The 27,278-nt window shown below is 42.1% G+C and overlaps 1 protein-coding gene and 1 non-coding gene across 2 annotated transcripts; both read right to left on the bottom strand.

The window, feature by feature from the left end:
- Positions 1-517: 517 nt before the first annotated feature.
- Positions 518-607, bottom strand: TRNAY-GUA (transfer RNA tyrosine (anticodon GUA)). The gene is given in 2 exon segments: positions 518-553; positions 571-607. It is a non-coding gene; the product is annotated as a tRNA-Tyr (tRNA).
- A 9,477-nt stretch (positions 608-10,084) lies between these two features.
- On the bottom strand, positions 10,085-26,911 carry VCPIP1 (valosin containing protein interacting protein 1). Its single transcript, XM_075023389.1, has 3 exons — positions 24,033-26,911; positions 18,448-18,534; positions 10,085-15,379 (listed from the first exon to the last, which is right to left on the bottom strand). Exons 1-3 carry the CDS (start codon positions 26,740-26,742, stop codon positions 14,508-14,510), a joined length of 3,669 nt encoding a protein of 1,222 aa, XP_074879490.1. The 5' UTR covers positions 26,743-26,911; the 3' UTR covers positions 10,085-14,507.
- Between the last annotated feature and the right edge of the window lie 367 nt (positions 26,912-27,278).

Here is a 27,278-nt window from a genome sequence, read left to right on the forward strand (position 1 = left end):
GCCCCGGGCTGCTGCGCTGCGCTGCCCTGCCCTGCCGTGCCCTGCCCTGTCCCGTCCTGTCCTGCCCCGCACGGCTCCCCCCGGTCCCCGCTGCCGGCCGGCCCCCGCCGCCCGGGCTGCGCCGCCACCGCCGCGCTCGCGGCGGGCTTGGTCCGTGCCGCCGAATCTCGCGCCCAGCCTCCTTCCAGAGCCACCGTTTGAATCTGCGCAGGCGGACTGCCGCCCCATTGGCCGCCGCCGCCGCACGCGACCCGGGCGGGGGGCGGGGCCTCGCGCCAGCCACGGGCGGGGAGGGGGGCGGGCGGCGGGGCATGACGGGGGAGCGAGTTTTCCCGGCTGGCGGGGGGGGGGGAAAGGAAGGGGAGGGGACCCCGGCTCCCCGCCACCCCCTCCCCCCGCCCCGTAACGCCCCGGCGCGAGCACCCGCGCGGCGCCAGCTGTAACGGGGAGCGGGGGCGGATCCTGACGGAAAAAAAAAACGGCGGCCGCCCCGCGCGGCGGCGCAAAACCAAGCATCTCCTTCGAGCCGGAATCGAACCAGCGACCTAAGGATTCCCGCGGGCCACGCCTCTACAGTCCTCCGCTCTACCAGCTGAGCTATCGAAGGGAGCTGCCCGTCCCTGCCACTCCGCGGCACACAGCCCGTCCGCCCTCGCGGCGAGCAGTGCCCGCCGCGGCCTGGGTCGCCCCCCTCCACCCCGGGAACAGCCGGAGCGTAAAGAGCCGCTTTAACCCGAGATCTGAAACCGCAGGCGGCCCGAGTCTGGCAGGGCGAGCGGCCCGCGAAGGGTTCCCGCACCCAGGGCCTCCTCCCTGCTGCCGGCGGGTCGGTTAGCGCTGGGGACGGGCACGGTGCCCTCAGCCCCTCACGCTGCCGCGCGGTGCGCGGTCTGTCTCGCGGTGCGAAGACGGCCCTTCCCCCCGCCCTCCCTCCCTTGGCTCGCCCGAAACGCTGGTGCCCGGTGGTTACAGGCGTGCCTGAGAAGCGTGGGTCTCCTCACACCCCACCCGAGTGGCTGCTCTGCCCGCTGACCTGTTAGATTTAAAAAAGTCGCCCCAAACATCGCACCACGTCCTCTCCTGGCTGCGCTCACAGACACGTGAACGCTGCGGAGCGCTTAGGGAACGGGGTGCGAGCACCTGCCGTCAAGATGTGGGCTGGCACCTCAGAGAGCCGAAACGAGGAGGGCAGGAGCATCCTCCTGCAGCCCTCGGGAAGGCGCTCCAGGGTTAACGCCTAGAGGTGTTCACCCACACCGTTCGCTCAGTTCTTGGGTGCTGATGTCTATTGCAGGGCCCATCCATCAGCTTTTTCCTTTATCAGTTTTAATGTGTTTTTTACTTTAATGGTCAAACCATCAGAACAGCATATGGCTTCTTATTCCAAATGCATTTTTTACATGGTTTACTTACGGAACACTGTTTACCACCACCACAGAGGACATAACCTCCTGAAGCGACAGGATCACCACCCTAAAGTACAAGCTACGCTCAGGCATAAACTACCTACCTCCTAGGTATTCCCCCCCCCCACACACACACACACACACACAAGCCCTCAGCTGGAAGCTACTGCTACGAACGAAGTCCCGTGTGCCCGCAGTCCGTCCGTAGGCACAGTCCCGCATGTGTCTCCACAGGCTCGTACCTGCGCAGGCCGCCCCCCCCCGCGAGCCGGCCGGGCGGCGCGGCGGGCGGGAAAGCTTGGCTCGCAGCGCCCCCTCCGCCGGCCGGCGGGGGCAGGACAAAATAACACCCCCAAAACCACAGAAAAAAAACAACCTACCTCCATTACAGATCTACTGTTACAAGGGCGAACTCGTATCGTTGCATCTTTCACAGAAAAAAAAAAAATCCCGAACCCCATTCGTTGGGGTTTTGGTTCGTTTACTTACAAGTAGTCTTCGCCTGCTGCTTGCTGGTAGGTGTTCGGCACCAACCTGCGTTCGCTGCGACTCACTTTTAGTACCCGGAGGTGAAAACACCACAGGTTTGCCCCGCATCAGAGCTCTGACAGGAGTCTTTGAACTACAAAAGCTGTAATCAAAAAGCATGCAGAATAAAAACCACCCTGAGACAGGATTTGTGTCGTCAGCCGCGTATGGTATGAAATGTCGTCTTTTAGCATTCATTTATATTTAATTCAAAGTGAGAGGAGCCTGAAATAAAATATTTGTTGTTTAAATAAGTACCACCTTGTATATTCCCGTAGTAATACATGTGTTCTTATAATATGTAGGAAATAGATTCTGAAAGCATTAGCTGCGTCAAACTACTAAATTAATAAGTACTGATGGGCCTGTTGTTAGGAAAAAAAAAGTAAAGATGCAGTTTGTTATGACATCCAGTAAACATTCTCCCTGGAGTACACAGGAAGCACATACCTCACTTTTTTCTTTTTTAATCCTGTATGTATTACTGTCCGCTGTGACAAGGTCTAATGTTCCACGTTTCTTGTGCTCCTACGTGACAAAAAAAGGATGGAGAGCCATCCTGCTCTCCATCTCTTCTCAGCTTCTAATAGCTTCACAAAACCAAGCCAGAAGATCTAGCTACTTCACTCTTCAGAGACCCTACAAGAAGTTACTTTTCCCAACTGTTCATTTAAGAGCATCCCTAAGAAAGAAGGCACAAACTGGCATTCCATTTCTGTAGGAGGATATGGAACGTCTCCCCCAAGTGCCACCATTTTCAGGGACTGTCCCATCCCATCTAGGCTGTCATGGCCTACAAGCCATCAGGCTCAGCCTCAGTAGACTTGCATTAGAACACTCACCAGCCTGCAACATCCGAGTCCCATTATGCAAGAACTGCTTTCTGCCTTTGTTCATCCTTCCCGAGACTCCGTTGTGACAAAGGAGAGCTCAATTCCAGCCTAGACCTGAAGAACACGACCGGGTGCAAAGGCACTGCTGCAGGTTCAGGGTGGCAGGATGAGGCAAATGTCACCATCACTCCAAGCTCATGGACCTTGAGTCACATTGGGCATACTTCCCATGGCATTTTGCCACTTCCCCATTGCCTTAGGACTGCTTAGTTGGGTCTCCCAAGAAATCAAAACCAAACATCACTAGAACTACCTGTTAGCATTTGGATCCTGCTTGTTTTTTGTAGTGTTCCCCAAGTGCTAACACCAGTGGGCATCCCACTGCCAAAGACAGGACACCCACTCACACTCTTACCCAGATGATTTGATAGGTGAAGTACCCTGGAAGAGACAGTGATGATCCTGTAATTTGCCCCATTATTTATTCCTTCTTGCTAAGCTTCCTGCTGATCTGCAGGGAAAAAAATTCTATTAGGCATTCATCATGACCCTAACCAACAGCAGAACAGCAACGCTCTTCCTCCTGGAAAACAGGTCCCTTTCTGTGCAACGCTGGCGCTTCAGAAAATTCACCCAGCTGCAGTGGTATGAAGGTACCACACTATTAGGCCATGTGCTAAGTCCGTATGTGTTATTATCGGGCTCATTTGTTACTGCTCCAATTCTGTGAGAGTTCCATCTATTCCCTCGCAAAGCCTTTAATGAATAAAAAAATAGCAGTCATGATCCCATTTCATATTGTCACAGAGCTGAAATGATGGAAAAACTCTGAAGTCATGTGCAGAAGTTTGTAATTCTTTGCTGCTATGCTCATCAGAATCTCATTCAGACAGCCAATTTGAAATTATCAGGACAACTAAGCAATACAAGGGTATTCCTCAGAAGGCACAGAGCTTAACACCACTGACATGAAGTTAAGGATAATCAGTCTATCCTAAATGATCTCCCTGCAGGTTGTTCAGAAACCTTACAACTGAGGAATCCAGAGTCCCTGTGAAGATGATTCTCAGCACTGACAATCAACAAGGCACACAACTGACTTCTTGCTACAAGAGCTTCAACCTTTGAATCTATCAAAATTCCTGCAAGGTAAACTCGGGAATTAGTTTTTTGAATTGTGGAAAACAAGTGGCTTAATTTCTCAGCAAACAATTTCCCAACTCAAAAGCAATTGCTGCCAGTCTCATAGGACTAAGGTCTATAAAGTAAAAGAAACACATGATTGCTAAAAGAAAGACCGAGGTCAGTGTAGGTGAGCTTATAGTAAAAAACCTATACTTTCCTTTTAGTAGTCTTCAATGCCTTATCACCAGTTCCTCTAGTGACTATAATCTTGAGGGCTCTACACTGGCAGAAACACCAAATATGTCAATCAAAGCCACATGCATCCATCAAGTCTTCAGCACAGCTACTTGACTTGGTCTAGGATTCAATGTCATGGAACCACTCATTCAGCACCCAAGGTGATCTTGCTTGCATCAGCCCTGTGGGGGTTGAGCTTCCTCCCCATGTTTGGGGAAATTCCTGATGAAGACCACGAGGATAGTCACCAGATACTCTTTTAAATTAAAATAGTTCTCCATATCAGCAGCACATTATTAAGTGCATCTGCTCCATGTCTCAGTACTGAAGATCGCAGCTTGTCATTCGTACTTGAGTCATGTCACAGTCAGTTCAGTGAAGCTCCAGTTCGGAGTAGTTTCAACTTGCTGTGTGCCTTCAGAGTCATACTTAGTCTTTTTTTTCTTCTTCTTTTTTTTTTTTTAAACTTCTCAGTATCAAAGTTTCTGAAGGGCAATATTCTATTCATGGTTGTTGAAAATGATCTGCTTTTGCTGGAATTCTCTAAATGCTCCTTACAACATTTTCCTGAGATGCTAAGTCTTACAGGATCACCCACTTTACCCAGCAGAGTTAGCAAGCTCTGTGCACTTTGACTCAATCTACTTAAAAAGCCTTTCAGAGAAGGGGAAAAGTGCTAATACCTCTGCCTAACTCAGTTAGCCTGCGTTCTGTTAAACGTGACACAAAAGAATTGTACTTTGTGATTTCATGAATTTTGCTTTACTATATTGACAGGTCTACATTATTCATGGTAGCGTAGGGAGGGTGGAAATGTAAGGCTTAAAGGCTACTGTATCACAAAAATATCAAAATAATTTAGTATATCTGGATGGCTTAGAATTTATATTAGTGTATTAACCTCTGTGACAGTTGTGCACAAAAAACATTCTCTTGCACATTCCCAAAGCAGCCTATATCAGCTTCTCAAGGAGGCTGTATGACTACTCAAAGAATTCTGAGGTGGCCTTTGGATCAAGCCTTGGACTAAAAAAAACCTACCACAGCTCCAAAGTTCAGGAGACCAATAAAGCAGTTCCAGGGGTGTAGCCCTGCCAGGGACCTACACTAGGATCTGCTCAGGCATGTATACAAAGAACAAGTTACTTGCTGTAGAATAATTGTAGTTCTCAGGGATGAGATTATATTTCAGATCTCATGAGCTGCTCTGTATCCCTGCTTCTGGCAATCCTCAGTTGTCATTGGCTTGACAAGAAACTGAGGTCATGCTGAGCTCACACTGTCTCTTGCACAGAGTGTGAGGAAATGGTGTCAGTGCACAGCTCTGATGGACACTGTCACTTAGAAACCAAGTCCTAAGCCTCACCTCATCTGCTTATGCAAGTACAGTGGCAGCTACACTGATTGTACTCCTTTGAAGAGACAAATTTCTGGTTGGTAACCACTTCAGCCTCGGTTCCAATGGCATGGGTATTAATTTATATGAAGCGTTATATAGGGAAACAGATTATTTTTTAGGGGTTAAAAGTAGAGCAGCCTTGAATCAATCAAAGGGGGCAAAAAACATTCCCAAATCTACACCTGGACATTACCTATGATCTCACTATCAAGTCTCCCAGTAAATAATAATGATACTGCTGCAAGATTAGATTATAATATTAATCTCAGTTAACAAGCTTTACTAATTTCTCAAATGCCACTTGTTTATTTTGGAAATCATGGAGGAATACTTTTACTAGTTCTGGTCAGGCAGGCAAATGTTTTATAAAAATTATTTACTCCTTTCAGAAACATACATACAACTTTGGAGACCGAAGAGATCATTTAGAAGTCACCTGTTAATCAGGTACTAGCAATACGTATTTTCCCACGTTGTTTTGGAATTATGCCCTAGAAAGTCATCACTATGAAGGTAAGAGAAGTCAGCTTAATCCTTAGATTTTGCCAACCCCAGGAGTAAATAATTAGTGCTAATGCAAGGGCTTTGTAAAGCAGTCAGAGCCAGGCTCAGCCAACTAAAAGGTCAGGTGGGTAAGCAGTAGTCAGGCAGCAGTAACAGTGTGGTAGATTCAGGCAAACAGCCTGTTCGATAGTATCCTGGTGATAAATGGAAAGCAGTGGCTTGACTTTCTACCCCCAAAATAAAACCTACTTAGTGTTCTGATCCCCTGCTTTCCAAACTAGCAACAAGACTCTCTCCTTCCCACTCCTAACGCTGATTACAGTAACAGGAGTCGTGGAGACAAATCTTCCAGCATCACAACCAGCAATCCCAGAGACACAGGCCTCTGCTGCTTGCACGACCGCAGTTTACCTCTTTTTCCAAGGCAGTGTTCCTCCCTTGCCCTGCAGAATTCCAGAAGGAGGAGAAGAATGAGAGCGGAGAGTGCTTAGAGATGTGAAAGACTGCCCACCCCCATCCTGGTTCCAGTTCTGCACTCAGCAATGAGTGTCCGTGAAAGGTCCTTAGTTATTGCAAATGTATTTTCTGAGTTTGTGCAAGGATGAGATTTTCAAATGTAGAACCTCAGGGTTAGGGTTGGAAAGATCCAAAATGTTAAATAAAAAAAGACAACTTTCAGACTAGGCAATAGATAACTGGGCATTTTGGGGCTGCTGGCTTACTAGAGACCTGAGATAGTTCAAAGTTTCCAAACCAAGATGGGAATGGGCTAGCTCAGCTGACTTCAAATGCAGGGAAGAAAACAAAAAAATAAGTTAGTGAATATGGCAGGGTAAAAAGAAGTTAAGGTTAGGAGAAGCAGAAGGAGTAAGGAAATAAAGACTGGTATTTAGTTTCTTCCATTGTACCATGCCTTGAATTTTCTTATGTTGAAAGCAAAAGGAATCAGGTACTCTTGACCCTTATTTCCTGCATCCCTCCTGCTGTCTGCAAAAATAATTGCTATTTTCAGCATCTGTCTTCGGAAGCCAAGAAGGACCTTATTTTAAGAAAGACATAGTGGGGGGAAAAGTAGTATTCTTGTATGTGCAATGTTCAGATGTAGGACTTGGGTATGTACTGAGCAACACTTGAGCAGATTTGAACATACAAATAGTTAGAAATAGGAGTTACTTCATTCCCCACAATTTTAAGTTCGGCCCTTGCCTTTTCTGTGTGTTTTGGCTTTTTTGCTTGCTGCCACAAACCCTACACCATCATGTGGCAAAAGTCTCACCCCTTCTTTCCCACTGGGTGGAAAAGTATATGTATTTGGCAGCTTCTGCTCCTAGAAGAAATGAAAGGTGGATCTCAGAGAAATCCCCAGATTTAGTGAGCCACTGCAGCTTCTAAAGCTCATCACCCTGGAGGTGGAACAACACGAAACATGGTTGCCCTACAGAACTACTAGGTGATTTTTAGAATCATTGATAAATCCTTATGTATTATCTTCTCTCTCCTGAATATGCCCACAAGTCTTCTGCTCTCTTAGGAATATCCCTTCATTCCTTTCTGTCCCATACATGCAGATCTCGGAAGAAGTCACACGAGGCTTTAATTTCTATCAGTCTAATTTGTGTGAAGTTGGATCATTTATCTATCGCCTCTTACTGTCTAAGAGCAGCAATATAAAAAGAGGACAGTAAGCTTACAAAAATGTCCATGGTAAAAATGATTCCGTATATAAGTCCAAATGGCAGATGAAAAGCAAACAGGAAAGCTAGCCCAACATCAGAAGAGACCTCTTTAGTATTTGCAGAGTCTGCACAAATGCATGTGGGAGAGAAGAGAGAGGTTAGGATTAGGAGGTAGCATCCAGCAAGTATCTCTCTACAACAATGTGACAATCTGAAAGAAGCTTCATTTTAAAGAAAATCTTATATACTGAGTTGACAAAATAGCCTATAAAATCAAGTTTTCTTATTCCAAAAGAAGTTGCTTGAACCATGCCTTAAAGGTGTATAAGAAATGACTGTGCATTGCATGCAGCCAGGCTCCACAGATTATTGGCTAATAAGAACCACAGCACCTTCTAAACCTTCTTCTAATTTCTGGTAACTTCCTTCCACCTGCCATCTTTCTTTTAATTTTTTACTTATTGAATACAAGTTTCCAAACAGCACAGACTCAGCCCAGATCTACAGGAACACTTTAGAAGTGAAATTAGATTTGCTGCCATCAAGAAAAGCCACTAGAAGTATTATTTCCATCAGAAAACAAAATTAGGTAGTAATTTAAAAAACCAGAGGTGGATAAAGTCCAAATACAAGTCTGTGCAGCTATCTCGTAATCATCAAATCAATGCCTTTCATTAACAGAACAGAGAATAATAGTCTCTTCTGAAGCCTCTTAAAGTGTCTGCAAGTTATTGCAACAGAGGTCATACTTACACTGAAGCCTAATGGCTTGGACAATATTAACAAACGTTCCAAATCACCCAGCGTACATCAATTTAAGTAACTCAAATCAGAATAACCCATTTCAAATCAGTTGTGGCAACTTGGTTTCTGTAATGTCAGCTTAGCCATCAAGTCTACTATGGATCCAAACACTACTACTTTTCTTTACCTATCATTAAGGAGTAAATACTCAAAACATCACAAATCAGTGGAAGCCAACACACATTCAAGCCTCAATAAAATAATCTCCACATCAAGCAAAGCGACACAGTTTCTATTAATTTTTGCAGTCAATATATGTGTTTGAATTGATCTTCGTAATACCAAAAGCACCTTCCACAACTCACTACACATGCTGATGAACATCCAAGGTTCACTCTCACCCTGATCCCAGGGAGAAAATTATGTTATGAGGGGTCTTGTTCTGGCAGGAAGCTGGGGTTTTGCAGGCATGTTAGAACAGATTTGCTATGTGGACATACCTAAGGGAAAAAAAAAACAAACAACAAAAAAAACAAACCAAACAACTCCAATCTAAAATTAAAAAAAAAAAAATTTAGACAGATACTAAGGCTGTACAATTAATAGCAGAAGAAAAATGAAAACACTTTGAAAGAACTCTTAACTTGTTGCTTCATACATTCAGTACTGGTTTTGGCTCAGATTATAAACACTGCATCAATAAAGATGAGTAAGTTTCTAGCTTACCATTAACCATTTTAAGCCTTTGAAATACAAATCTTCCAAAGGATAATTTTCAATTCTTCATGATATGACATGCAATCAAAATTAACTCCGTATATTTACACCCATCAATTTAAAGAATGTTGTAATGCTAGCACACTTTGAATTAAAGCCTTTCAATAAATAGAGGAAGGAGTAACACAGAGTTTTGCAGATGGGTTTTATGACTTCTTTTTAGGTTCAAAAGTTAGGAATACAGCCAGTTTTTGAAACAAAGTACCACATGTAGCTGGTGGAAAAAGCACAGAGATAATTTAAGTAGTTGTCAACATGTTCATCTTTGAGTATTGTGAAATTTTCAAAAGCCTAGTTCTTCCAAATTACACTATTCATACTTGCATATTACATGCATGCATTAAAATTTTGCTTTGAAAAACATTTTGACCAATATTTCAAACCACAGATTGCAAGATATCTTAAATGTCATGTATGACTTGGTCAGTGCTTTTCTACACCTTCTTGGTGAGAACTTTGAAAAAAAGATTCAGATCTCAGGTTTTGGTTTCAAATATATAAAAACCTGTTTTAAAAATCTCTCAAATTCAAAGGTCCTATGTGCTTAATGAAATACTCAGAACAGGTATGAGGTCAAAAAAACCTTTTCCATAAAGAGTTTTTCTTTCAAAAAAGTTTCTTTTAAACAGAAACATAACTAAAGCAAGATGGATGACATCAGAGTTTACTTTTCTAAGATTCGTACCAGTTCTTCAACTTCTGTACTAGTATTCATGTACGCAAGTATATTGCAATTTATACGTAGAATGCAAAAATTAATATAATTGCAACTCATTCATTTTGCAGCCAAATCAGTGTTAAACAGGCTTATGTGTGAAAGGCTAGACAAAAGTTGCACCTTATAAAACAAAAGCAGATGTTTTAACTTACAGTTTTAATATAGCAATCAAAGAAAATTCCAAATACTGTACAGTGAAGTGTAGTATAGTACACTATATACTGTTATAATACACTATTGTTACATTACAGATAAAAAAAATCAAATATAATTAGTACAGCAATCACAAATAAAACAAACCAAACTGTGCTGGATAACAGCCAGTACTGTGAGGATGATATAGTTTCTATGCTAATTTATTTTTAATTCAACATGTAAAGCACTTACTGTTTAAAAAGATTTGTTTTCTAAATATATACACTATTTTAATTCTTATTTATACATTTTAAATAGCATTCCCTCCTAAAAGTGCACTCTTTCATTTCTTGGCAATAATCCTCATTAAACGTAAAATAATTCTGAAAATACCACTCATGTTTCAACCTCTTATTGCTCAACCGCAGGCATAAGGGCTCAGAGGGAATCCTGCATTCTAAAGATCTTAAGCAACTTCTTCAATTTTAAGAAGCTAATCTGATATCCACAAGCAAAACAAAGAAACCACTTACTGTTGTGGTTTTTTTAACGGAAGGATCAACTTCATATTATTATTATTTTACAAAAGCATGTAGATTCTGCTATTTGAAAATGGGAGCCAAACAAATGTAGAGATAACAGTGGCATCTTCTTAAATCATTCATTTTTCATACATTTCAGATTGAACATCGCTCTCCCAGTTGTAAGCATGCTATGAATTTTATTACCTGGCATTTTCAGCGCATTGAAAAAGTAGCAAGCGGCTCTGCTAACCTTGTGACAGTGACAATAGATTCTACTTTTCGAAAGATTGTAGATTAAGCATTTTGGTCTTGAAAGTATGCCTATTGTACTGGGTTGTTAGCATACAGCCTTGTGGCACTGTGCCTCTGTGACGCTGCTAGAGCGTTCTGTCAGAGGCAACCCCTGGCTCACATTTTGTATCTATCAGACGATTAGTAAACTATATGGGATTCACAAAATCAACAATATACATTGCTGTTCTGTGACTATAATAGTAAAGGCATCCCAAATATATTTATATGATTTCCTCTGAAAAGCTGCTATTTCTTTTCCCTCACTGAAATGCAAGCAATTCACAGAGAAACAGCAGTATCAAAAAGTCAACCTTACTAAGCAGCCAGCCATTTGAAGTACTAAAAATCTTGCATTTGCCTGGAAAACTGATCTGTTCTCCTGAGGTTTCCCATATGCTCATCAGCAATCTCGTTAATTGTCCCCCCTTTTTTTTTTTGTACTGGGCCTATATTTTCAGTAATCATCTTTCATTTAGGTTATACATACTAAGCCATAGTAAAGTTTAGGATTTTTCAAATAATTTAAGACTTCTTTGCCATGAGACACTGTGTAGAAGGTGATTGGCCCCCAGACAAGCAAGTAATCAAGGCAGGTACTCAAAAATAATTTAGAACCACAGCCTCTGTCCACAGGCAATTCAGTAGTAAGAAGGTCGGGGGGGGGCGGGGGGAGAAAAGGGACACTCTTCACACCATTTCAGATGTCCTATTGACACAGCTTCACATCCACAAGTCAATGTCTTCCCTGCCCTTGTACCCCACCACCATTTTCCTGACTCTAACAGGGAAATCTAATAAGCACACGGGTGCTCCCAAGACAGGCACACAGATTTGCTTCAGCTTACATTTGCACCCACTGCTAGCAATCAAATGAAACATCTCTTCAAACTTACACTTCAGTGTTCTTTATTTCACTTCTCCTGTACAGTTACACATCTCACCAGCACATAGATGAAGTTTAGCTTCACCTGAGAGTATCAAAAGCCATCTCTCTCAAAAACACTGGTATTTAAATGCGTGAGAAAGCTAGGTGAAATAAGAACACTGCAAAGAAATATGCACAATCCTGCTTTATACCAGAGGAATTCACATCAGTGGATCTTGTGATTTTGACACCATTTTACCATTCCTTTTTGAGACCATTTTGTTTTAGGAACTGGAAGGTTCTGGTCTAAGTGACTTGAGTGGACCTGAGATGACACTAAGGGCGAGTCAAACAGAGCTATTACCTGTGTCTATTTAGATAAGAAGGAAAATGTCAAATTACTGCTAAAATGGGAAGTGTGTCAAAATTAAACCAAGCCTTTCCTCTTTCAGTAAAAGGCACACAAACTTCTGTAGTCTTACCAGAAAGGCATGAAAGAAGTAAGCATCTTCCCTTGAAATAAGGACGATGTGCAATAAATATTTCAATTTATTTCAAACTTAAAATTCTCTCATATACACTGCCCATATTTTTTCAGCCGAGGAAGACTTCTTTTTCTAAAGAAAAGGTTAAAAATGTCTAAGTGATGGGGAATAGTGATACTTTGTCTAAATGCAAGAGATCCAGGAGCTTCCTCCCCCTCAGCCTCTCCTGACTCAAACTCCTTCCCAGGAACTTGCCACTGCTATACTTTTCTAAACCTCACACTGTGACAAAGCACAAGCCTCTACTCAACATTTTCTATATAGAAGTAGCCTTCAGACAGCTAGACTGATTCATGGGAGACTAAATGTTTTCAGAAGTCATGGCAGGCTTCCAGCTGCTGCATGTGCATCCTGTTTCTCATTGAATAAGCCCTGCCAGTTAATCAGTGCATCAGCAAGGTCAGTTCTGGTGAGCCAAATTACTTCATACATTCCAAGCTTCCAAATTGCTAACTAACAGATTAGCAATTTGAGATCTTAAAATTTTTCATTTATTTGTGAAAAGGTGATTCTTATTTTTAACCTGTAAGTTGTTAACTAAATCATAAAATATTTATTCCCTCTACATAGAAAGTTAATCAACAGAGGCATTTTAATTCACTTTGACAAAATGGGGGCTCTTCTTTAAGTGACTTGCTTCAGTTAATTTTTACATACAAAAATAAATCCTCCCTCATGGGACATTCTATCATACTAATGCTTAGAACTGTTTAACTGGTTAGAAATGTAAAAAGTGAGGAGACTTTTCTGAGTACAAACATATACAATACAAACAACATTTGTGAACTGGTAAAAACCCACATCTGCACAAACACAGACTTCAATATTTAAATGCTCTTAATTCCTTTGAAGCTGTATTAACATCTTTTATCCATTCAATGTTATTTTACCATTAGAGGAAGCAACAACAGTGCATTTAAATATGACTATGAAGACAGGAAGCAAAGTGCAGTATCAGATACACATTCCATTCTTAGGGAGGAAGCACAATAGCTGCTTCTTAAAAACTAGCACTGCAGGTCTGATGAACACGCTACTTAAGTGGATACCAGCTATATTATCACTGATGCAGGGAAACCTGCATCACAAACTGAAGTGAGGCTAATAGAGGTGGGTAGTCTTTATAGACAGTGAAACAGCATGTATTCCTTGTTTCCATGGAGTAAACAGTGAGCTTCCAAAAGCTCAATTATCACTGAACACTTCAGGATAATGTATGTTAAGAGAACCATTTCCTTCCAATAAATTGTTAATTTGCTCTGAATAGGACAGCTGTTATTTAATTTTTGCCATTACTAACCAATGTTAGCAATCAAAGTCTTTTAAAAGAAATGGATTTCCCATTGAACATTTGTTGTTTCTTGCAATTGCCAACTTCTCTCCTGTAGTTGTATTAAAAGCTGCACAACATCTGACCACCTTGGTATTTGAGAGGAAATAAAAACATGCTATCCCTTACTAACTGAGCACCAAAATGGTTGTGTTGGCTCAGACAGCCATGCATAACCACACCACACTCACTTGATCTTCATCATACACTAAGTAGCCTTTTTTCTAACTTGCTTAAACTGACATACACAGAAATTAGAGAGTTTACTAAGTAACACTTATTTTAAGGTTTCTGAGAAGTGTATACAGCTGTATGAATGAAAAAGTTTTTAAATTGGAGGAAGTGCCAGCACAATGTAATTAAAGTACTGTATATGCTGCATTATCAAATTTAGCAGAAGTTTAGTTTCAGTTGCTTTTTGAAATTTATGTATAATTCATGTTTACAGTGTATTTTTGAGTGGAATTAAGTACCTGGGACAGGATTAACTTTGTCATGTTTCTAGTTTTGCCTGTTCTAGCCTTTCCAGTGACCTTAAACTAGCATGGTAAGAACCTTGCATGGGTTTAAATTTTAAGACTTTTAAGGAATTAAAAATTACAAAGAACTTTCAAGAACCCACATTTACAGCAGATATTCATCTCAGTGCATTTCCTAACAACTAATTTACAGGTAACAGAGCCAGCCTGGGCAGCAGTATGGTAATATTGAAAGCTATTGCCAATCACACGCTTATCATGCACTGAATAAGATGATATAATCTTTGACATACATACAAGATTTAATAACTAATCACTTTGTGTGGCCCAGCCAATAAACATTACATTTGAACAGTAATTTCTTCTACCCTTATTAGATTTTAACCTATCAAGAGTGATCCATTGGCTCAGTTGCACTAGTGATTCCTGCATCTTGACTATCCATCTCCTCAAGCTCCTCAACAGAATTTCCCTTTTGTGCTTTAGACCTTGCAGGGAATGTTGTTCCCACAGAATTCACCACGTTACCATCAGTTGATTCGGTATTCAAGTGTTCAGTACCACCTGGTGCAGAAAACGATTCGGGTAAGCCAGCCTGAAAGCTCCCAGTTTTAGCAGTTGAACTCACTGCCTCTACTTTTCTTTGAGATAGATCAACTGATGCTGACTGCTCTGTATTCTGATCCCGCAAATGTCTATCCATTGAAGCCTGAATAGAAGAGACCATTTCCTGCAACTTTTTTCTCTGTGCCTCAATCAAAGTGGGGTCAAGCTGCCTGCTGTCTCTCATTGTCACAACTCCCGGCGCAATTCGGATAAGCTCACTGTTACCAGAAGCAGCTGTGAATACAGAAGGCTCAATTTTAGCAGAAGGACTGAAGTCCGTTTCTGTGCTATGCTTTCTTAAAAGTGGTGTTTCCCTGGCTCTTTGATCATGTTGTTGACTACTAGATGCAGTTCCTAGGGAGTGGCCCTTTCCTTGAAATGCAGTTATGTTATGTAGTTGTTCAGATTTCTTTTTCACTACTCCACCACTACCCAGCTTCAGCATTCCGTGTGAAGGACTTGCTTCCCTGCTTCTTGAAGTAGCTTCTGCTCGCACTTGACTTAAGGCCTCTTTAACCAACTCTTCAACATCAGGACCAATAGGAAAGTGCCCAGCAGCATCCACGCACAGCTCTAATCTGTCTTCTGCTGCATTGTACACAAAGTTTTTACCAGGCAGATGTGGAAAAGTACAGTGCTTGCCATCAGCCAAACCTATAAAGATAGAAAAAGTTATTCCACATGCTAACATATTTAAGGCATGCTCTGAATACACTGTAGTTATTGTATTCAAACTTACTGCATCAAGTATGTAAAAACACACTGAAACTTACTACTGTGGGAGAAAAACAATTTAGGCTTGTATGCCATATGATAGCAATCACAGTATACCCCTAAGATGCTACTGCTTTCAATCATGATTCTAATGAAGAGACAGGACTGTAGTATTACTAGTTAAAATAACCACCTTGTTGGGACTTGCAGTTCTAATACAACAGAAGTTAAAGAAATAGTATATGCTTTCAGTAACACAAAGCAAGCCAAACCCCATCACTACCACCACCACCACTCACCCTGAAACCACACAAAAAACAAACAGACAAAAAAAAAAAAAACACCCAGAAAACTGCCAAAAAGCACATTTCAAATCACTGTCTATCTGGAGAAGTACTCTTTAAGACCTTTTCCACGCTAGTTAGAACTGTAAAAGGATTTCAGGGGGTACATCTGCTGCTAAGCCTGAGGAACTTCAAATTTGCTATTTGTCTTCTTCTCAGAGAGGAAGTGTTGCTAGATAAAAAAAAGAGTTTCAAGCTTACTATGTTTAGTAGTCCTGGAGTTTATAACTACTAACCTTTAGAAAACAAAGGAGGCATAATATTTTTTGATCTGCTGTTTGTTTCACTGTCCCACTTACAATTTGACCTATCTGCTAAAATTGAGAGTTCACTAGTCAAATTTAAGTTCTGAAGCTGCTCCGTGTCAAAAATGGGCAACATTCGGTTTTCCAGCTTATCATTATAAAATACAAAATAACTCTTTCAACTCTGTCCCATACAGGCTGTGGTAAAAGCTGTAAGGTATCACTTCAGTGATGACAGCTTTCTGCGAGGTAAAAGCTCTCTGCAGATGAAAACTTGGCTGCAACAACTCTCTTCAGTTCTATAAGCTATGCAAAGAGAACTACAATAAAAAACCCACTTTTTAAAAAGTGCCAGGAACACGTAAATTAACAGGATTTTTCCTTGCATTCTCTTACAATTCTTGAAGAAAAACTCCAGAATTGATGCTGAAGGGAAGAAACACAACAAGAAAATCCTACTTCTGTGTTATCAAATACAACACAGTCAGAACAAGTATTCCAGGCATCAATGAAAAAGGTCACTCAAATAATGTGAAACGTTATTAAACTGGTTTTATACTGATGAACCAACTGACCAATCTCAGTCATCCTCCAGAGCTTCTGATTCACACACTTTTACAGTTGCAGAGAATCTACAGATGATATTTTATTTTGAGAACTTCAGACACTTAGCTCCTTTCTTTTTATATCCATGGGAACCAATAACCAAACAGCCAAAACACACACAGAACAAAATTTAATCCCAAACACCTATCTGTCTAACTTAGCCTGAAGAACATATTTTGGCTACGTCATTTACCAGCAAAACCTTCACTTGCAAAAGAGAGCTGTAACAGCTTCTATGGTAGACCAAAACTGCCTCTGAAATTGCAATCCTGAAATCTCAAAGTAAGATCTTAAACAAGATCTACTAAATCAAATTACAATTGATTAACAGTACCTACACTTGATATAAATATTTGTTCCAAATGTCCAGTATAATAGTTGCATTATTACATTAACTAAAATATTACAAATACTTAAGGAGCTTCTTTAAATGAAAAACATAGATTGTTGCACACTGTAATTGTTTAATGTGAAAATTTAGTAGTTCATAAAATGTTGAGAGCATACAAGTATGTTAATGCTGAAACAGTAATTCTACCTACCAGGGTAGTGTGAAATACCTGCACACACAGAAATCCAATAATGTTCAAATACAGTATACCATCTCCCACAGCCTTAGTTCTTACATTGTCAGCTGGCAAAAATTACTTTTAAGTCAGGCATTTTTCATGAGTTAATGACCAGCTGGGTTAAAATCCCTTAGATTCATTCCAGGTTCTCAACTCTGGCTAGTCATTAATCGGTCCAAAATGTCCTTTTCATCAGGCACTGTTTAAGCTAATTCACTTGCCACAAACAATACACCAGTCTTTACTGTACAAGCGTACTAAAAGAAAGAAAACTAAAAGGAAACAGATCTGCTATAAGACACTTGCATGCTAATTCTATTAGCCAGGCTAATAATTCAATGAGAGGTAGCGGGTATTGAGTAAGCCACGCATTTTAACTACTGCAAACAGAACAGAAATTACATGGTAAAATACCCGTTTCCAGAAATAACCAAGATTAAGTTAAGGTTGATAAAACTGCCTAAGAAGAAATCAAACAGTAAGAAAGCAACAAAGAAATCATCATTATTATAGATGAAATCACAAGAGCTGAACTATGAATGCAAAGACTTCAATAAGGAAATAAACTTTAACTGAGAGAAAATAACTGAATAACACTTTCTTCTCTAAAGAAACAGATGTCATTCTTTGTAGGCAGTATTTGTAAAGTCATCTAAAAATCAAATACACTCTAACTCCTTGCTTGGTTATTCTGCACATAGTCCAAGATGCAACATTTATCAACGCAAGAAGAGGTATAGATAGCTTTGCTTTTGAACAACAATCTTAGCAAGACAAATTTAACCAACCAATTAGATTTAAAACATGCAGTACCACTGTATAAAATATCTACTAAGAAGCATACTAGAAAGATGAACTGCTTATCCAGTAAGTGTTTTAAAGTATAACAGGAATACGTCCTATGATCACCTCTTTGTTTGATCTTTCTGGGGGGAAGGGGGGCAGGAATCAGTTGACTTACTGAAGTTTTTTTGTACAATTCAGGAAGTTTAAATGGAGATGTATGGTTCTAGAGAAAATTTTAGAAAAGGAGATTGAAGTTGAATGAACTAGTCTTATTCAGATTCCTTAGTCTTAGGCTCTCTGAGGGAGCATAAGGAGTTCTACAATATTATGAAAATGAAAATGTACCATGGTACTAAAATAAAAATATATTTATGCTTACAGGTGACTCAATACCAATTTACAATTTTAAAGATTTGAAGACAGAGGAAGGAAGGAATAAAAATAAAAACAAAAAATACCTGTGGTTTTCTTCATTATGCTGTAGAATACTCCACCCTGCTGAAACAATTGAGGAAGCCCCTTTGCGTAAGACCAAACATCTTCTCCTGTAAAAATCAAACACAATGATTAAACAGTCTTATTTTAACATTATGGACAATGGCTGAAAATTTAACTCATTGAATTAAAAGCTGAATCCTCTCTCTCTTCTATGCAATTAAGGATTTGAATTTTTATTGCAAATTTATAGAACAGGATCCCAGGACATTGAGAAACTTTCAGGAAAACATACCACCGTCTGCAGTCAAATATCCTACGTGTTCTAGTACAAAGGTTCCCAAATTTGATTTGATCCAAGCTGCAGATCCTGGTTCTTTGCCAGGCCATACACACAAGTCTCCATTCCCCTCCTACCCATGCTTTCAACATAAAACTAAGGAAATGACTAACACACTTCCAAAATTCAAGCACATACCCTTGCACATTAAAACCTCAATTCTATATCCCTACACCTGCTCAAAAATCAGATCTCAATTTCACAGCTGCCATACAGCAGACTTTATACTGTAGCTGAGATACAAATGTCCACACAGGCAGCTGCGTAGAAGCTGTGTCTGTACCTTGCTTTTCTTGAAAGTTAGAAACAAAATACCAACTGTGAGGCTCCAGCAGTCCTGTGTAACTGGCATTTTTCAAAGATGCCAAAAATGGCATTTAAATGTGACAACTTTAAATGCCACTGAGAGGAAAAAAACCAACACCTAGACTATGCAATGAAAGGAATATAAAGAACAGAAAAATTGGGTTACAGCGACAGAACATCAGTGACCTAATAGCACCTGCTAAATCAGTTCAGATCTGCATTTCTACCTATAACCTTTTCCTCATTTTGCTAACCACTTACCTGCTTCAGAGAAGTGACATGTGATGTAACTGTGAAAATAGCGCAAACAAAACGTACCAATAAATTCCATCCGCCTGATGCAGAAACAACTACTGCATGTATACCTTTTCAAAGAAAATTGCTTTTTCCGCTTTGTACCAAACATTCAGAAAACATACTGAGATACTTTAAATAGAAATTGCACCCTTCTTTAGGCATCAAAATCTCAATAACAATGTCTCTCAATCTTCTAGTAAAATTGGAGAACGTAAATAATCACCTAAAGTTAACTGGATGCCCTTACTACTTAGACTAGACGTAGCTGGAATGTGTGAGGCTGTAAAGTATTACCCACCAATGTTTCTTTGCTTGCCGTTAAGATCAAAATAGAAGAAGTTATTTTTAATAGCTTCCACATACTGGATACAGAGCACATACAAATCCATCCTTGCATTTCTTTACTGCACATCCCACAAGGTAACTCTCCTATCCCACCTGCCTCAGGTGAGAAAATGTTTCACACTCGCGACAGTGGCATTGAAACCCTTCAAGCCACTCTCTGACTTTTCCATTTCCCTTCCCTGACAGGCATGGGACTCTGCACACTCCCCTGCTCATCTGTCCCCCCACCAGAAGGATTCTGTTGCTCACCTCTCCACTTCAGGTGTTATTCAAGTCCCCATTCACTCTAAAAAGGTACAGTGCATCTTCATCATGTTTTATCTTTAGACATTTTAAAGCCAGGAGACCTACATAATCTGATTAATTTTAAATGCATTCCCTTGAACCATATATGCTCTGGTTCATTACATTCATTTGCACATCAAGCTCACAGATTTGGCCTTCACTTCCTAGCAAGAACATCCAGGTAACAAACCAACTACTCTTCTTTCTTATTTTCCGTGATCTACTGAGGAAGGAGGTCTAGTCTTTTGGCTTTAGCCTGATAACTCCTGTCTACTGACTTGCTAATAAATTTGAAGCTCCTCTCCAGCTCTCACTGACTCCACTAAAAACAAAAACAAACAAACAAACAAAATATTAAAGGAGCATTCTCTTTTCGTCCCCACTATTGCCACAGCTTTTCCTCTTCTTCAAACAGCTGTATGGAGGGACAACAATCACTACTGATAACGCTCTAATGTTTTTGCTACTTCAAAAGGGGTTCACTGCTACCCTGCATCCTTATTCTCATTTACATTTTGAAATGCACATCCCTATACACAGTGGGTCCAGAGCATCACTGCTGTGGCTCTTCATTTTCCCCCAAGTCTTCCTGATGGTTTAAATACTGCCCATGACACTGATAAGTAGCAGAACAGTCATCAGTCTACCAGAGCCTGGGAAGGCCACAGCCAGCAGCCACACAGTGGCTGACTCCATACTAAGGACTCCTATACTGCTGCATCTAGCAATCTGTTCTTATTTGAAGGGCTCCCTTCCCTGCCACAAGACAACCACCAGACTTTTAGAAGCAGCCCAGTTTTACACATTAGTGGCATTCTCCAAGGAAAGATTCCCTGTTTGCTCTGGGCATGATTTTTCAAGCCTTGCACAAGAGAAGCATCACCGTTTAGATAGCCTTTTATGCAACATTAACAAGGACTACATGCAGAAAAGTATGGAGAGCAGGGCTCACAAAACAAAAGCATCAGCCACTGAAAGAAATACAAACTAATGATACTGTTTTGATAAAGAGATCTCTGGTTGGAACACCAAAAAAACCCACAATTACAGCTGGACTTTCCCAGATCAGAGGAACTAGTGTGTGTGATTCAACTGAACTATGTTTGAGGTTTGCACATTTTTGTTGCTAGTTGGGTTTTACTGTTTGTTTTGGTTTTGTTTAACATGGCAGTAAGATGCTTATAGGTCACAAGTTAATTTGGGTGATCATTTAGATTAAAAACTCCCTCAAGACACTACATTTATGAAGGAGGTTATGTTCTCTGCACTGTTCCCACTCCAGTACACACTCCCTCAGACCAGACCTCAGGCCCACAACATTAAGGTATGGCAACAAATGAAGACTATCCTACCCACAAGCATGCCTCATACACTGCAGAAAAAGAGCAGGTGCAGACTAACCTATGCCAGTGAAAGCCCAAGACCATCCCTTCATACAGCAGAGGGGACACACAAAAGTGCAAAACAAACCAAAAGCTCAGCTGAGAAACATAGGTTACAGGGAACTACAGCTGGCTTAAAAACAAGCTGTTTAAATCCAAGCAAATCATGGTATCAATTAAAACATTTAATGTAAACCTGGCTATTTTGATTTCTTGTGCACCGACGAATTCATCAATGCAAAACAAAATGATCAATATAGATTCATACTTGGCTTGCATGTATCCAGAGTCCTTCTGCATGGGTGTAATTAAATCTGTTTAAAAATATAATGTTTTAACTATGTTAATGTAAAATTACAATTCCTTTAGTAATTTCCCTATAGAACTCTGTATTTTGAGCTAAACAAAAAAAAGAGGAGAAAGCTTTATAAAAAAATAATGCCTAATATGTTAAGTGGTCCAGAAATTACAGTATCTAATTTCCCAGGGCTTATTTTTAAATTATATACAGAAAAATTAAAGAACATGGTCTAAAATTTTAATAAATTAACTAGTTGAGACCAGAAAAGAAAAATTCTAGTAACTGAAATACAAAAGAAGCATCAATTCAGCCTTCAGGAGACCCTGTATGAAAGAAAAGCTCTTGAGCATCCAGAATGAATAGTTATAGATGTCTGAAGACACAGTTTCACTATGGGCATTGGGGAAAAAAAAAAAAAAGAAAATTGTGCCTGGCCCAGCAAGCTATTTCAACAGCATGTCCCCTCTACACATTCTAATCTGACTGTATTAGATGAATGTTTTTAGCAGAACAAAGTTACAGCAAGAGCATGCAGGATAAGCTGACTGTCAGAACTTTGCAGCACTGTTTTTTAGCTGTACAGAAATGTCATTGAGAAACACTGAGACTTCTCATCCCAGAAAGGCTGAATATACCACCTTGAGGAACTGTCACCCCAACACTCTTAAGAAAGTGCAAGGACTTAGGAATTTTCTTACGAGTTTGTTTCCCCATTCAAAAACCACAGTTGTAAACAGTCAACTGTCTAGATTTTTTCCACAAGTATCTTTAAAGGAAAATGAAGCCCTGATGAGAAAAGCGATTATATAAAAATAGCACCTTATTCAGTAGCTGCATATGTTGTTATAACTGGCTGGTTTATCATTTGCTGCCACTTCTATTAGTAAGGCAAAATGGATGCAGTCAGAGAAGGGTGACGTAAATTCTATTCTAACCTGTGCTTTGAAAGCAGAATCTAACTAACAGCAGTGAGAGTCAAAGACAAAAATTGATTCTTGAATACAAGATCAGCTCACAGTTTATGGATAAGTACCTGTAAAAAAATGACACACCTTAGTGCTGAAGTAACTGAGATACTTTTAAAGCACATCAGAGTTTTTTGTAAGCCAGTAACTACACTTTCAGCAGTATTTCCTGAAAACAGGAAAGCACTCTTTTAAGCTTTATCTCAAAATTAAGACAGCTTTTAAACCTAACCTTTTCCTGCACTTTGGAACTGCGGTGTAAATGTCAGTGTGGTGAGGTGGCTAGTGATTCAGCACACTATCTTGCAAGAGACACAGGAGTAAACAATCAGGCTTGGAAAAGAATCAAAGTTCTGCTTGATGAACTTCTGACATACCACTCTGTGATTACGTAATTGTTTCGTTTCTAAAACATCACATGCTTTAGCCACACCAAATCCCTCCAGCAAAAAGAGAAGGCTCCCACAAAAAAACTGTAAACATTATTATTCAACTGGTTCATAGAGCTAAATGTATAATTACTGTTCTACCTCCTGCCAGTAAGCAGCAAGAACGGTGAAACCTGATGAAGAAAAGTACACAGACAAAGGTCCAAGTCTCCTGGGTCTAACTATGAAAATAAAAACCACAGGCACCTGAGAAAAGTCCTTTCATCTTGAATTATTCACAGTTAGTCAGATTTACATGACTGACAATTTATAAGCATAGCTTTGCAACCCTACGTCCACCTTTGGGATTCAAATCTGTGTTTAGATTCTTTCAGTTTCTCCTCTGCTGACATTCCGAAATAATACTTTTCACAACTCTTTAAAAAGACCAGATCATCACTTAAAATTAGCAGATTTAACTAAGGAGACAATGTTGTGTTGATTTGCTTAAACCAACACAACTCCCTGTGAGGAGAAATGCCGGGACTTCATCCTACTACAAAGGTGAGAATTTGGTCCTCAAACTCCCAATGAGCAGACACTCACCGTCCCCTTCTCACCTCTGCTCTGAATTTATTTCCTGAAGCCTGAGGGAGATGTAGGAAAAAAAGAGAGCATGTAGCTCACACACATACGCATCAGATGTGTGCCAAATGAGAGACAGGAAAAACAGAGAGAGACAGACAGCAGAGGAAATGCAACAACTTCTAAACAGCAGTTTTTAAAAGAGGACTTTACAGCAAAGAAAGAAGTATCTCATATACACATTTTAAAAACTCACAACACTCAACAAATCACTGACAGCATGTTAATGTTCTTCTAATAGAGGAATAAAAGAACTAACCTTCTCCATGGTTACAGAAACGAAAAAAAAAATATATGTATGTAACTACAGTTTGTAAAACATTATCTTCTACTTAAAAATACAATTTTAAAGTATAACTTGAAGTCAGCCTTACCCATTAGTGTTGCTAAAAGACAGAGAGAATACATCTCCTTATCGACTTGCTCTTGCAGTTCCTTCGATGAGATTTTACTAGTCACAGCAACATCTTCATGCTTCACAGCATGGGCCGAGTGTGCTGAAGCAGACTGCCTGCCTTCCTCCTTACCTTTCAGGATTTCTATTGCAATTCTGTCACCATGCTGCAAAGGAACAGGCTCGTTTTCCATGCCTTCTTTGGGAGGCAGAAGCTCTTTAGGAGGAAAGCCATAGCGAATACATTGCAAATATGGAGGAATATTAAATTCTCTCGCTATGCTTTCCTGTAGTTCCAAGAAGGTGGTAGTGCACTTCAGGGTAAGCATTGACTGCCTCCCATCATTTGTGGTTATTCGAATTTTCTTTTCTTTTGTAGATGTTGGAGAATACGGGGTCTTTGTTGGTGTAGCAGGTGCAGATGATGGCCCCTCACGAACAGCCCCAGGAGAAGCAGTCCTAGGTTGCCCTTTATGCTCTTGTTTCAGTTTTTCACTTTTCCGTTTTTGCATTACAGAAGCCTGGTCTGCAATGTTCTGCTGAATAGTTCTTTCAGCTTTGCTCATATTCAACTCCTCCTTGTGCAAAGTTTTTGTCTTCTGTCCAGTCAAAATAATTTTGGTTGGAAGTTGCGACTCTAACTCTTGTCCTTGCTGTACATCATCAGCTCTTTGGGCGTGAGCACCATCAATATTTACAGGGGTATAATCATCAGGGTTCTTTTTGGCAGTTTGATGCAATATTGTGTTGACAACTTTCTGAACAAGAATCTCACTACCAAATTCACCAGGGAAGTGCTTGGTAACAAGTTTCATGGCGACGTCATACACGTTGCTGTTCAGAGATGTGTCACTTTCATACTGGAACCAGTAGACTGTCTCTCTCACCACTCGTCCACCCCATTCTAGAGTAATGGGAAAAGCTTCAGGGAGGTTATCATATTCTTTACCTTCCCAGTAGTGCTTGAATCCACAGCCACATTTGCCACCTGTAGACCTAGTATTAGTTCTGTCTCCATCCAAATACGAAACAGATCCATCTTCTCTGACACGACGCACTAAGTTACCATGACACCAGTTACAAGCTGTCAAACTACTCAGGCTGTAGTCTGGTACCAGCACATCCTTTGCAGGGTTGTAAGAACATACCAAACTGTTCAGGGGAAAACTGTAATTTTTGTCAGGTCTTAGCTGGCCGTGGGTACTTTTTGCCAGGTTATATAGTTTCCCCCCAGGAGCCAGCCACTCTGGAGGAACATGATGCTCTGAAAGGGCCCCGCAGATGAGGCACCTGTGAAGGCGGTTGTCCATCACTGCTTTTTTGGCAGCTGCAGTGACTTCTTCGGGCTGGACTCCTATTACACCAGTCCTTCTGTAGAAATACTGATGGACATCAGCTACAAGACTGGGATGGATACCGTGCTTACTCATGAAAACCTCCTCCATTGCAGCAACGAGCCTCATCAAGTACTTATCTTGCAAACTTCTGTCTCCTCCAATAACACAACCACCGTCCTCCTCTAACTTGATGTATTTTTTGATGAGGTCTTGAGGAACTCCCCAGGCTTTAGGGAGCAGCTTTCTAGGCAGTTTAGGTAAAGCAGCACCTTTTATTCCAACTAGAGGAATATAATGGTTACGTCCTGAGCTACTCCATGCAATGCAGATCGGCTTGTTCAACATACCATCTTTTCCCATGCATTTTTCTAGGGGTATCAGGCCGGGGAGGAATGTCGCTGAATAATCTCCAGAGCTTCGCATTCCACTCAAGGAGTCTAACAGGATGATCGGCCGGTGAAGCACGTTGGCCAGACCAAAGATGTGAATATTCCTGAGGCCCATTGGCACACCTTCTGGAGGAACAAACAAAGGGTCACATTCGTTGATGATGTCCTCCCACTCTGCTGCATCAATAAAGTCATGGAAAAGTGCCTTGTAGTGACTCAGATTCTCCTCAAAATGCTTCTTTAGATTCTCTCGCAGAGCATGCCAGAACAGTTCCCTGCCAACGAGGGCCCGCGAGACTGCGTGGACGAGGCAGTGGCCATCTCCATCCACATGGACAGGAATGAGGCACTCCTGACTGTTGTTGGCTTTCTTGATGTCTTCCAGGGTGTCATGCAGGTAGATGAGGCTGCCAGAGCGGTCCTTTCCGTACCCGATGGTTTCGACGTGCTCCGGCTCAATGAGGAAGGCGCGGTCACCCAAGAGGGAGCAGTCGAAGATGTCTCCCTGGTTCATCTCCGTGAGGAGCTTGGCTTTGCCGGTCTGCTTATCCATACCGTAGCGGGCCAGGATGGGGGCCAGGAGCTTGCAGTGGTAGTTGGAGAGGCCCATGACTTTGACGAGCTCGGTGTTCCTGCGGGGCGGGCCGGCACCGCTGACGCCCAGCAGCGCGTTTCGCAGCAGGTTGTGCAGCACCAGGTCGGGGTCCGTCACCTCCTCCACGGCCAGCAGCTGCCGCTGCTCGTGGCGCTGCCCGCAGTCCGTGCACTCGATGCTGCCGCCGCTCTGCGGCCCGTGGGCCGGGAAGAAGAGCCGCGCCTGGCATTTGGGGTCGGGGCAGGTGCCCGAGAAGATGCGCCGGTCCCGCTTCTTGGAGGCGGCCGGAGGCGGCGGCTGCGGCTGCTGCTGAGGAGACGGCGGCGGCGGCGGCGGCGGCGGCTGTTGCTGCTGCTGAGGCTGGGACATCGCTCCGCTCTGGCCGGGCTTCACCCCCACCCGCGCTCCTCCGCCCTCACAGGCTCATCCCCTGCGCCCCGGCTAACGTCCGCCGCCTGACAGGTGCCGCCCGCCAACCGCCCATCCACCGAGCGCCCTCCGGCTGCTGCCGCTGCCGCCGCCGCCGCCGCCGCTCCTCGCCCCCACCCCGGCAAACGCGGAAGCCGCCGCCGCCGCTCACAGCCTCTTCGCTGCCTTAGCCGTTGCCCGCAACGCAACGGCCTCCGGCACTTCCACGCTAACGGCGCAGGCGCGGCGCCGCAAGGGCTCTCGGGAGCGGTAGTCTTCCCGGCGGCCGAGGCCCGGCGCGGGGAAGGCAGCGGGAGCGCGCGAGGACTACAGGGACCGCGGCACCAGGCGGCGGAGGGAGGGCGGGGGCGGGGCGAGCCGGGCCGGCCGCGCCGCCCCGCCCCGCCCCGCGGGGTTTGTGGGGAGCGTAGTCCTCTGCCGGCCGGGCCGCGGAGGAGGGGGAGCCGGGAGGGACACGCTTAGGGCGCTTCGCGAGC

Source organism: Buteo buteo, chromosome 3 (assembly GCF_964188355.1).
Source record: "Buteo buteo chromosome 3, bButBut1.hap1.1, whole genome shotgun sequence".
NCBI classification, from domain to species: domain Eukaryota; kingdom Metazoa; phylum Chordata; class Aves; order Accipitriformes; family Accipitridae; genus Buteo; species Buteo buteo.